This window comes from Anastrepha ludens, chromosome 2 (genome assembly GCF_028408465.1).
Source record: "Anastrepha ludens isolate Willacy chromosome 2, idAnaLude1.1, whole genome shotgun sequence".
Classification (NCBI taxonomy): Eukaryota; Metazoa; Arthropoda; class Insecta; order Diptera; family Tephritidae; genus Anastrepha; species Anastrepha ludens.
This window is the reverse complement of record NC_071498.1, coordinates 152,209,289-152,221,906: the sequence shown is the minus strand read 5'-3', so window position 1 is coordinate 152,221,906 and position 12,618 is coordinate 152,209,289. Positions and strand designations below refer to the sequence as shown.

Sequence of the window (12,618 nt, the reverse complement as noted above, 5' to 3'; positions counted from 1 at the left end):
AAAAATGCAGATTTTGGCCATTTTTTTAATTTTTTTTTTTGGCAAGGTAAAGTTTTTTTTTTAATTTTCCACAACGGCATCGCAAAGTACTAGTCTTCTTCTCTTTAAAATCCATTTTTAAAAATATTTTTGCGATTAATATAAAAAAAGTTATATTATTTTGAATTCGCCCTTTACAGGGGTGTTAGAGAGTTAGAAAGGTTGAATTTGCATATCTAAAAGTCTCCAATTCAAAATAGAATAACTTTTTTTATATTAATCGTAAAAATATTTAAAAAAAAATGGATTTTAAAGCTGAAGACTAGTACTTTGCGATGCCGTTGTGTAAAATTAAAAAAAAACTTTACCTTGCCCAAAAAAAAAATTAAAAAATGGCCAAAATCTGCATTTTTTGACCTTTTAACCTCAAATTGCCAAAAATCCTGACGTGCTGGAGCATTTTCAAGGTCATATTCGTTTTCAGCATAAAAAAACCTTAAAACTTTAGTTAAAATTATCGAAAAAGTTTTTTGGTTGTTGGCCTGTGTTATTTTTCATTTTTTGATTTTTTATTTAAATTTTATTAAAACTAAAATTGAACGAACTACCAAGCCGCAAACCAAAAATTTCGATAAAAAAATTGTAATTGTGGTGGAAATTTTTAGAATATTTTTTATTTTTTTATTTAAATATTATAAAATGAAATGAACTACCAAACTACAAACAAAAAATTTCGATAAAAAAATGTCTAATTGTGGTGGAAATTTTAAGAATTTTTTTGGTTTTTTTTTTATTTCAATTTTATTAAAACTAAAATTCAATAAACTACCAAGCTTCAAACCAAAAATTTCGATAAAAATAGAATTTTTAATTGTGGTGGAAATTTTTAGATTTTTTTTAATGTTTTTTTTTTTTGCATTTTATTAAAACTTAAATTAAATAAACTACCAAACTGCAAACCAAAAATTTCGATAAAAAAAATTTACTTGTGGTGAAAATGTGTATAATTTTGTAAATTGTTTTTGTGTTTTTATTTAAATTTTATTAAAAAATAGGCACTAAATAAGCAAAAGTAAAATAGGTAAAACTGCTAAATGTGTCGCACACATATTTTATTGTCCAACCGCTTTTGGCATGCCTATACATAATTAAAATCGATAGCATTAAAAAAGGCAAAGTTTCATGAGAGAATAATATGCGAAAATGTTCAATTCGAAACAAAGAAAAAATTAATTTCTGATGACGAAATGGTGCTACCTATTGATTTCTTAACCACCTCATTCTCCGCTCTAGCCTTTAAAATAATAACTTTATCCATAAAGAGAAAGTCAAAAGGAAGGAGGCCATAAAATCAACGATTGATCTTTGTGTACCAAGCATCAAAAATTAACAAAAAGTTCAAGCAACATCATAAAAAATAGGCATGAAAAAAAATGCAACCAACATTATGAAGAATGGACACGAAAAATATTGGTCAGCCAAAACTAGTTATAACATGAAATTTATGTAATATTATATCTTTTTTTATACTTTTTTTTAATCCATTTCGATCTGATTTTTAGCAAGCAAGCATTAAGCAATATTTTTCTCGAAGAGAAAAACATTTATGGAATGCAACCATTCACTAATTTTAAGCAACATAATAATTTCGACTAATTTATTATCATATGAGGTCTTTTGTAGATTTTCTCTTGAGTCTGGTGAAGGTTATGGGATTTCCAACTATTTCTACGACGCGAGGATTTGAGTGCGATAGGAGTCGTGTGTTGTGTGATGTGGCATATTTTCTTATTTCTTTAATTATTGTGCGTACTTTCTTCAAATAGTATTATTCAAATTTATAAAAGCTATCAAAACAATTTTTATATCATTTTTTTGTTTATTAAACGTACTTTATTAAGCGTACGCGTACAGTAAACTCATATAAATTCACTTTGTTATGAGCAAAATGGCGCAATTTAGATTTGACCTCTCTCATTAGGCGATGGGCATTAGTTTTTGTTACGGTATCTGCTGGTATCTGCCAATTCATTTTAAACTGCTGCTCATTTTTAATTTTTTTTTTTTTCGTTTCTAACAATTGGCAAATGGGTCCCAATTGTGGTCATTATGGTGGGTTGTGGTCCTTTTGGAACAATATTTACGCGTAATTTTCATACCAGTTCATCGCAAGACGGCTATACTGGCACGATGCTAGATCAGACCAGAACAAAAGAGAGACTTTATGTTGTTTTATAAATGGCAGCAAACGTTTTTGAAAGCACTCCTTCATATAAATTTCTTGGTTTTTAGCGCCCGGGGCAATGAGCGTTTTGCTTTTCATACTACACTGGCAGAAGGCTTACCAAACCAAATATTTTTTAGGGAAATTGTTCAACATTTTTAGCTTAAAGGCACCTGGGACTACTTCTCTCTTCGTTGCAGTATAAAACCCAGCGTCCTGAATCTGTTTCAAGTCTGCTTTGACGTCCGCAATCACAAAGCTATATTCTTGAATATATTGACTGGATCATTCTCGCCCACGTTTTTTAGCACTTTAATTTTGTTGATCATTTTTATTGGGTTCTACAATATTGTTATATGATCAGAAACTTGCACTTTTGCGCACTGTTTCGAGGTAAACTTTCGACATATGGGTCTGTTTTGCAGCATCTCAAAGTGAAAGGCAAGGAATTTTCGAAAAAATTGCATGACTTCTTTAGCTTTTAACTGCGACACAAATCCTTTCTTGCTGCCACTTCCAGGCCTTCGTTCCACTGGCAAGGTTTTATTTAAATTTTTTTACACATACATACATAAGTTACCGTACTTTTCGGACTATTTAAAGTTTTTGCTGTGCCATTGTGCGACAAATTACAGTTTTATTGCGTTTTGCGCACAATTTTCTCCGCAAGCCCAAACAAATTTTGAAGAATACGTAGAAGTTACAAAAAGTGAATACGTCAAATTAATAATGACAACAAACACTATGAATATGTTTACTTATTTTTTATTTACAGTTAATTTTACGCAAGCGATGAGTAAACACAATCGACTAGTTTTTTCGTGTCCATTCTTCATGTATTGAGTCGAAGGGGAAATATGTATATTACGAAGCAGATTAACCGAAGAACTGGTGATTTTTTGCCTATGTTCGAAGCTTCGTTATCCACTCTAGTGAGATGATTAAGAAACTGTATACGTTAATAAAACAAGACAAAGTAAAATAAGCTAAAGTAGGATCAAATGAAAAAAAAAATTGTGCGAAGTGACTATTGTGACAGACTATTTAAAATGAAGTAGAATAGATTGAAACAAAAAGGTGTAAAATAAGATGAAATAAAAAAAATTAATATAAAGTAACATAGAATAAAATAAGACAAAATAGAATACAAAAAAAGTAAAGCAAAATAAAACAGACTCGGACTTAAAAAAATTAAGTAGAATACAATCAAATAAAATAATTAAAATAAAGTAACATAAAATAAAATCAAATGCGGTAATGCAAAAAAAACAGACTGAGACTAAATAAAATGAAGTAGAATAAAATTAAATAAAATAAAATAGCATAAAATAAAATAAAAATAAAGTAGAGCAAAATAAAACATAGTCAGGCTCAATAAAATAAAGTAGAGTAGAATGAAATAAAATGGTGTAAAATAAGATAAAATAGAAATATAAAATAAAGTAGCATAAAATAACATAACAATAAAGTAAAGCAAATTAAAAGAAAATAAAATAAAAGAAAATGAAATTTTAAAAAATTTACGTAAATATGAGCAAACATTTTTTGAAAATGAAAAAAATAAAAATTGAACACACTCCTACAACGAAAATCAAGTTCGCCCTTTTCATTAAATTTTAAGATGAATAAAGTAATTTTTAATAAAAAAAATTATAATAAATAATTGAAATACAAATTAATGTTTCAATATTACATAGATTTGAAGAAGATCAAAATATATTTTTTTTTGTTTTTTTTTTTGTGTTTTTTGGAAAATGTTAATTTAATAAAGCATTAAACTGTATACATAATAATAATAAGACCAGCATGCCACACACGACAGTCGGTTACGAACATTATTTTATAATTTGTGGTGCATCCGTCTTTAAATTAAGGGGCCTAACATTTACATAAAAAGATAAAGACAATAAGCACCACATATTGACAAGTTTTCGCTATTTACTTATTTACTTATTTATTTTTTAATTTGAAATATTATTTAATGAAAATATAGTTCAATCTACAACAAATACCAATTTCACACTTTGCATAAGGTTTATAAAAATTCGACGAATTAAATTAAATTAAAAATTATCATTAGCACCCCCAAAACAAAAGTACTTTGCAATTAAAATAAATTAAAAAAATTAATTAATTAAAATACAAAAGAATGCATTTTTAAAAGAATTTCTTTTTCAATATTATTCCTTGAAAATAGAGGCGAAATTAGAAGACCCGTATCGCGCCGTTTTTTTATGTTAGTTCGACTTTTTTTTTAAATGGCCTTCGAAGTTCGAAATCGGAGCAAAATTGTTTATATGGTTTTTTGGCTATAACTCGTCGACTAATTGATATTTTTTCAATCTGTAAAAGCCAAATTATTGCTAGAGACCTGTGCAACAATTACAATTTTTGAAAAAATTTATTTCGAAAATTTTTGTGGTACTTATGAAACAATATACTGAAAATCGGCATTTGACTGCAAACTTCGAAGGCCGATTAAAAAAAAATTCGAACTAACATAAAAAAACGGCGCGATACAGGTCTTCTAATTTCGCTTCTATTTTCACCCGCCACTCTCAGAATGGACCTAATTTTTGCTAACCTGAATTTATTCCACAGTGTTATTATAGAAATATATAAATAAAGTAAGAAATTCTCGGTATTAGAAACATGACGTCCAGTGAATAAATCAAAAATCCAATGAATTAAAATAAAATGCCATAAAATGAAGCTGCATCTCTACACAAACACACATACGCAAGTAAAATGTAAATGTAAATTTTCGAGCCGGCCCTCAGTTTTTAACGTCCTAAACTTTTACATAACAACTCTATCGTATTACAAATATCTAAAAGCTCAATTTAATATATGTATGTGTGCACATATATTTCATTAAACTAATAGCAGCCACTCACCTGTTTACGCAATAATTGTTTTGATTCAGTCGCCAATCGCCTCATATTCACACAACAGTGGCATCACAGGTGTTGAAGCGGTGGCGACGAGTGTTGGCAAGCAAATTTACACGAATTTCGTAAATGAACGCACTATCACAATACATACATACATAACTTTGTCATCGGCGATCAATAAAAAATTTTGAACTGCAAAGAATTAAAACACGAAAACGATTCTCACACTTTTTTCACACACCTACAAACGTAGAGCTGCACGAACCTTTGCCACTAGCACGAAGCTAATAAATACCTTTTGAAGAGGTTGGCTACTTTTTCGTTTAGCCTTTTATTTTCTCAATGCACATGTTAATTTCTCAGATAATTTCTTTATTATTATTATTATTATTAGCACAATGAAAATTTAATGCTGACGAGCACAAACGATTTAACTTCACTTTATTTGATTTAATTAAATTTTTTTGTTGATTTGCTATAACACCGGACAAGAGCCAGAAAATCAGCGAGAGTTAACGAAACGCAACGCGAGAGCCGAAGTGTTGATAAATACGACGATGGAAAAAACGGAGAGGCACGAAACATGCGACAACAACGCTGCTATTGGAAGCTAATGGGTATATAACAGCAATTTGAAGGTGGTGGTGGTGCGAGCTGGAGGTGGCACTAGTACTGGCAACAGCAACAACATGCGCGAAAGTAGGTGAGTGGAGCACACACACCTAAAAAATGTTGCGGCTGTGGTGGCTGCCTGCTACTTTAACTCACACTCTATGCCCTTGCCGCTATTAGGCTACGCTCTTTGGATTTTCACGCTTTTACGCTTTTGACTTTAGGGCTGTGGTAGCTTCGCATCAAATGCTTTATTATATATCTTGAGTGTTCATATCGAATTTTTCTAGTTTTCCTTTAACTTATGTATGCCCGTAATTTTATGCTTTACTAATTGTACACACAAAATACCGTAACACGTCAACTCAATTTGTTTTGATTTTATTTTAGTAATGGTATTTATTATAATTTTACTGAATGAAGCTGCCTGCTGCAGCGCGATGACAAGTTTGCAAGATGTGTGCGTTAATTCTGAGAGCTAATGCACTTCGTGTCACAATGCCGATAAGGAAATTTAATTTTATGCACTCGACACTTGGTAGTTATTAAAATTTCCACCTTTTCACTTTCATATTTTATATGCTGCTGGTTTTTAACCATAAATTATTAATTATATATGTGAAGTTATTATATTAAATTTATTATAAAGTTTGCAACAGCAAACCACCACTGGCTGAAATAAATTATAGGGGTAGCATATGTAATTGCACACCTGCCCACTGCGGGGAGTATGAATATTATCGATACGTGTGCGTATGCAAGGACGCGCACAGGAACGCGAGGGGCGAATGCGGTGCCTTTGCACTTTTGCAAGTATTCTACTCTAATAGCAAGCGGAGCAGCTGTTTAAATGTTATTCTTGCTATGTTGGTCAACAAACGATACCTTTACCACACGCCTCTTTGCAATGTATGACCTCAATAGGCGCTTTTCATTTTTTTATTGTTGTTATGCTCATATATTATATTAGACAGCGTATTTATAGTTTACATCGACCGAAATGTTGTATTTCACTAAATTGCACAATGGTATTTTGTTTGTACACTAATTTCATTAATTTTCACACTTTCGAAACGTTCAATAACTCCAATTTACTATGAATACAACAAAAACAATCATTCACTTTCGCAAATTAATTTAAAATTTCTTCTCTTCGGAATCTCACACTCAGCTTTTGTTGCTACATATGCCTCTTCTACTGAATATTTTTCTACTCTTTCCACTATTCCTCTTCCCATTCGCATTCACATGAATTCACTCACTCATACTCCAATTCGATTATCAATAAATTGGGATTTACTATGCAAACTTTCGGTTGAAGGCATATTTTTAAAATATTTTTTTATTTGTACTTTTCACACAATTGATTATCTTTATATATTTTTCTCCCACATTGAACAACACAATTTTCAAATTTTTTCGAAAAAAATTTACGCGTAACCGACGTACGGACGTGCACTCTATAACAAATTCATTACAAAAGTGACAAAACTGAGAGCCAAATATTTTCTTATTTGCATCGTGCATCGCTCGCTCGTTTATCATTCGTTCACTGTCATTGGCCATTCGCTTCCAACATCGGCTTTTCTGATTGCGACATCTGTTGTGGAAGAAAACTGAGGAGTGGCAAATTGGAATAAAATGTAAGCAAAACAAAGGTTGCAAGTACAAGTAACGGACTACCAAAAAATATATAAAAATCATATTTATATTTATTAAATTGATATAAAGTTTACTTCGGCATGTGAAATAGGACTTATGGATTGGCATATCATTACTAATTGAGCGCCAACAAATATATGAAAATCAAAAAAGATTTGTCCCACCACATTAGCTTTCACCAATTTTATATAACTAGAGGTGTTACTTAAAACTAAAATTAAGGATTATACGAACATAGAACTTAGAACTTAGAACTATTTTAATTTTTACTAAGTTCTGTGTTGGTTTGTTTAATATTTTTTAAAAAAGAACGGTGAAAATTTAATGAGCATGGCAGTACTTCTACCGAAATGCCCTGCAGCGTCAAACTTGTCAGCACTGCCATTAGCTGCCAAAAACATCTGTGTGCATTTAATTTAAATTGGCCCAACTTATTTAAAATACGTGAAGCAAAGCTTTTAATTTGGTAATTTCGATGCAACTTTGCTCTGGATTGTGTATCGTGCAAACTAAAAATTTAGCAAGCAAAAACCGCAAATTTTAAATCAGCCTACATTGTTAATCTAACCTCAACCTTCCGCTGGTTGAAAACTATCGCACTTGCACGCCTTTGAATTTAATACGGATTGCGAATAACGTTTGGTGATAAAATGTCTATCGCAGTGGAATGCAAAAAACTGTGCTTATTCCGCTGTATGCTCGCACTAACAAATAGTATTACTATGCAATGCCTGTTGCTTGGTATCTTCCTTTTGTTCATCAACTTCCAGGTGCTGCATCCTGTGCGTTGGATAAGTGAGACGATAAGCTTACTTTTTTCGCTCTACACTTGGTTAAGCATTTTACCACTAAATGGAGCAATTGTGCTATATGGCATACTGTTGGGAAAATCCTTTCTTTCCGTGAAACGCTACTACCCTACAAGATTCCAATGGTTAGTATACACAGCGCCACGCAAAGTTTTGTTCCTCGTACTACATCTTCTCATTGGTTACTTGAGCGCATGGTTGTATTCTAACTTTTGGCATGTGGATTACCGGTAAATGTTTATTTATATTTTGCGGAGTGAACTAAAGTTGATAACTGAATTTATCTCTTATATGCAGTAATATTGAAAGCGATTGCTATGGCACAAAGTGTATCAACGGACGTTATATGTTTCTCTTATGTATTGGGTTTTTTGCTGCGTGTCTACATTTTACCCGAGAGAATTTGCGTACTGATCCCGAGTTGGAATTCCCCATTGATCAGGAGTTAGCGGTGATACGGATTCGTTCGTTAATGTATAGGACGCTTTATAATTCACTATTGGCATCTATTATACCTACAATATGTTTTGGACTCGTTTTTTGGCTACTTGGAGGAATAATTACACGTTATTTTGCTACTGTGTTCGGCTTAGATGTTGATGAAAGTACACTGACATTCTTTGCACTTGCTGGAAATGTGCGCTTACTGTTTTATGGTTGGATATTAACAGCGCAAATACTAAGTAATATGCATCTCATGCAAAATTTCTTCGCCATACATCTTTCGGAGGAGGTATCTTTTGTGATTGAGCGCAAACCAGTTTTGTGCGGTATGGATGCTGAAGAAATAACATTGGTTGATGCACTCAATTGTTCCATAGTACCGATCGTGCAAAGCTTAGGCGCACGAGATTTATATAATATAGCCCTTAATAGTGCAGAATCAAGGCGGAAGGAAATTTTTGCGCTTTCAGTACCAGGTAAATGACAAGATTATTGCAATCTTATTCAAAACTCAATTATTTTAAAAACAAAAACAATAATTAAATTTTTTATTAGGTGCCCATCCATACAATTGGACTCAATTGTCTGCACAGTGCTTAAGTCTAATTAATGCATTTACCGAAGAACTAGCGGCATCACTCAAAAAAATTTCTGTCGTTAAAACAACACCACTTTTTGCTACCGTTAAGCCCACAACTGCAACCGAAGCTGCTGAGAAAATATTATTGCGTCAATATAATGAGACCTATGGTATCAGGCGTATGATGACGGAAAAGTGCGCAGAAAACACCGAAACCACCAAAACTATGTCACCTGCGTGCAAGCGTATACACGATCAGATAGAGAAAATGAAAAAACAATTCGAACAAACATGGCGTGCTATTTTCCGTGCAATACCCGGTCTCTTCTATATGTTTGGCGAACCTGATGGTGCTAAAACCGCCTTTCTACTTTCCAACTCAGACACAATTTTAAAGGTGGTACAAGGTTTGGCTGGCATTTGTGCAGCCTCACTGAACGAAGACAAATATGGCGTGGTGCAGATGACACTACCACAAATAATCAAAACTTTGCTAACACTAAAAACCGAATTGGATAAATTGAACAATGTAAACTTGAATGGCAAAAAATTAGATCGCAATTACATCACACTCAAAAACGGTGTAAAACGTAGTTTGTACAATATCTGCACAGTTTTTCGAGACTATTTACCAGATCTCGTTGACAGTCGCGAGGATCTACGAAAACTGCACTGCTATGTTAATTATGTGGAGACTTAAATTAAGTTGTTAAATAAGTTGAGTGCTTGAAAATTAGATTTAGAACAAGGTGAACTGAAAATTTAATTTTTTACTTTGAGTATTTATTAAATCATAACCTTAAAATAAAATTAAGTGTATTAAGTGCTGTACAAGCAAGCTTTGATAAAGTTATTTTTGTAATGCAAATGTATCATTAAATAAAAAAAAATTAATTGTCCATATACTATATGTGTACAAGTATGTATGTTATCCATCATATGTATGTAGGTTCTAATCGTTAGTAATTTAAGCTTTTAAAGAACTGCAATCATTTTGCAATCAACTGCAGATTCTTAACCATGGTAGGTATCGTAACCAGTGTCTCTTTATCGATCCAGCTACAATAACTGGTCTATGGAATCTCACAAAATGCGGCACCTTATGGCGCTACAACAAATTACCATTTTACTTCACTTTTTTGTGAATAGCACAAAAGGTTTGGCTGGAATTTGTGCTGCCCCACTGAACGAAAACAAATATGGTGTGTTGCAAGTGGTGACGCTACCGCTAGTAATCGAATCTTTGCTAACACTGCAAAACGAACCAATATAAACTGGAATGGCAAAAAATTTGTACGAAATTTCATAGTACGCAAAAATGGTGTCAAACGTAGTTTGTGCACAGTTTTTCGAGACTATTGGGAAGAGTTCGTTGATAGTCCAGAGAATCTGCAGAAATTGCAGTGGCATGTTGATTATGTGGAGACTTAAATTGAATTAATAAATAAGCGGAGTGCATAGAAATTAAGTTTAGTAAAGTTAAGTATGTCTACTGTCAAAGCAAACTTACATGAAGCTCTTTATGTAATATTGAATATAAAATTTAATTGTCTCTCTGTTATATATGAATGTTACCATCAGTTTAACTCAACCTAAGTGTATTGTAATTGTTAGTAATTTAAGATTTTAAAGATTTGTAATCATTATTTGTGGGTAATGCAAGTTTGGCTGGAATTTGCGCTGCCTCACTGAACGAAAACAAATGTGGTGTGGTGCAAGTGACACTACCACAAGTAATCAAATCTTCGCTAGCACTGAAAATCGAATTTTACAATGTTAACTAGAAGCGCTAAAACTTGGATTGGACTTTTATCACACGCAAAAAAGGAGTAAAACGTAGTTTGTAAAATATTTGCACAGCGTTTCGAGTCTATTTACAAGACAGTTGACAGTCCTGAAGATCTACGGAAACTGATGATATACGAAATTACGTGGAGACTTAAATTAAATTGTGAAATAAGCTGAATGCTTGAAAATTAGGTTTAGCTTAAAGCAAAACTGAAAAATTGAAACAGCTAAAGTGAACTGAAAATCGAATTTTATTTTAAGTATTTATTAAATCATGCTCATGAAATAAAATTAAGTGTATTTACTGTAAAAGCAAGCTTTGAGAAAGCTATTTATGTAATACAAATATAATATCATGGAATAAAAAATTTAATTGTCCATATCCTATATGTGTACAAGTATGTATGTTATCCATCAGCTTAGATCAACCTGAGTGCATTGTAATCGTTAAGTTATTTAAGCTTTTAAAGATTTGTCAACATTATTTCACCTGCAGACCCTTATCCCTGGTAGGTATCGTAATCTGCGTCTCTATCGACTTTGTTACAATAATTGGCCTTAGTAATTTGCTATGGAATTTCTCATCCGGCGGCACCTCAATCTTTTTACCTTTCACGTGTTAGTAGACATGCGTAAGTTAGACGGCCCATAGCATCCATTAATTTGAATATATTTACCTAAAGCTCTCAACGCTTTGTTAATTTCTTTTATATACTCCTCTTGCTGTTCAATGGCTTCTTCCATACTTAAAATGTTGTTGGTTAATTTTATGGCCGCTTGTATTTTTTCTTCCCTTTTACGCCGTTCCGAACGCACCTGACTGCCAAAAGGAAAGTGAAAATACAAAATACATACTATAAAAATTGTACTAATAAATATTGGAATATTCTCCTACAACCAACCGCGAGACTTCCGACACTACTGCTGCACCACAAATTAAAAATAAAACAAATTCACCCAGCATACTGGCGCCCAAATCGATGGCTGCGGCTTCTGAAAGTGGTTTGATATTTGTTGGCTTACCCATCTTCATGGTCCACATCTTCGTTCTTATCTCAATCCTATTATATACTAATGGAATGTCAATTATTTGGTTTCATTTTGGCCACCAAGTGCTATATACCCACATTGTGCCGGTGCAATACAGAAATAATTGCGAAATGTGGCATTCTTTTTCGCTCTTTCTTTAATAAAACTTGCGACATATTTACTCAACTGCCGCACTGCCAACATGCCCAATTTAAAAACGGGCAGTGCACTCATCTCGCAAAGATTCGGTAATTAAGACTCTTAAAGCCGTTTATGCAGCCAATTCAATCCAAATATAACGAAATAGCAGCATAATTTCGGATGACTTGACATTAATTAGAGAAAAAAAATTGACATTTTTTTAATATTTTATTTGTTGTTATATCAGCATACATATACGGGGAATACTGCTAAAGTGACAGTCCTTGGCCGGATATAAATCCGGGTCGTGCCGGTTACGTAGAACCGATTGTCGTGGGAACAATTTATATATATTTATTTGTAATGGCGTTAATAACTATTTTGATTGTTAACAAACTTAAAAATAAAATAAATAAATAAATAATTGGCGCGCACACTCCTATTAGGTGTTTGGGC

General features: G+C 32.5%; 3 protein-coding genes across 3 annotated transcripts in view; 1 reads left to right on the top strand and 2 right to left on the bottom strand.

The window, feature by feature from the left end:
- The window catches only part of LOC128855618 (putative uncharacterized protein DDB_G0271606), a 98,761-nt gene extending 91,351 nt beyond the window's left edge, over nt 1-7,410 (bottom strand). Inside the window, exon 1 of the mRNA XM_054090667.1 lies at nt 5,101-7,410. The gene's annotated coding sequence lies outside the window, so the exon portion shown is untranslated. The remainder of the gene's footprint in view (nt 1-5,100) is intronic.
- A 307-nt stretch (nt 7,411-7,717) lies between these two features.
- LOC128855616 (nucleoporin Ndc1) lies at nt 7,718-11,381 on the top strand. The gene is made up of 3 exons (XM_054090665.1): nt 7,718-8,410; nt 8,478-9,100; nt 9,180-11,381. The coding sequence occupies exons 1-3, from the start codon at nt 8,022-8,024 to the stop codon at nt 9,902-9,904; spliced, it is 1,737 nt and encodes a 578-aa protein (XP_053946640.1). The 5' UTR covers nt 7,718-8,021; the 3' UTR covers nt 9,905-11,381.
- LOC128855617 (putative OPA3-like protein CG13603) lies at nt 11,311-12,395 on the bottom strand. Its single transcript, XM_054090666.1, has 5 exons — nt 12,120-12,395; nt 11,895-12,063; nt 11,670-11,812; nt 11,483-11,601; nt 11,311-11,421 (listed from the first exon to the last, which is right to left on the bottom strand). The coding sequence occupies exons 1-5, from the start codon at nt 12,253-12,255 to the stop codon at nt 11,407-11,409; spliced, it is 582 nt and encodes a 193-aa protein (XP_053946641.1). The 5' UTR covers nt 12,256-12,395; the 3' UTR covers nt 11,311-11,406.
- Nucleotides 12,396-12,618: the final 223 nt, after the last annotated feature.

Excerpts from the sequence above, each read along its gene's own strand:
- LOC128855616 (XM_054090665.1), top strand. The coding sequence starts at position 8,022 with ATGTCTATCGCAGTGGAATGCAAAAAACTGTGCTTATTCCGCTGTATG. Across the intron at positions 8,411-8,477 it reads TTTTGGCATGTGGATTACCG|TAATATTGAAAGCGATTGCT; the intron begins GTAAATGTTTAT and ends TCTTATATGCAG. Across the intron at positions 9,101-9,179 it reads TTTTGCGCTTTCAGTACCAG|GTGCCCATCCATACAATTGG; the intron begins GTAAATGACAAG and ends ATTTTTTATTAG.
- LOC128855617 (XM_054090666.1), bottom strand. The coding sequence starts at position 12,255 with ATGAGTGCACTGCCCGTTTTTAAATTGGGCATGTTGGCAGTGCGGCAG. Across the intron at positions 11,813-11,894 it reads GTAGTGTCGGAAGTCTCGCG|TCAGGTGCGTTCGGAACGGC; the intron begins GTTGGTTGTAGG and ends TCCTTTTGGCAG. Across the intron at positions 11,602-11,669 it reads CAAAGCGTTGAGAGCTTTAG|GTAAAAAGATTGAGGTGCCG; the intron begins GTAAATATATTC and ends AACACGTGAAAG.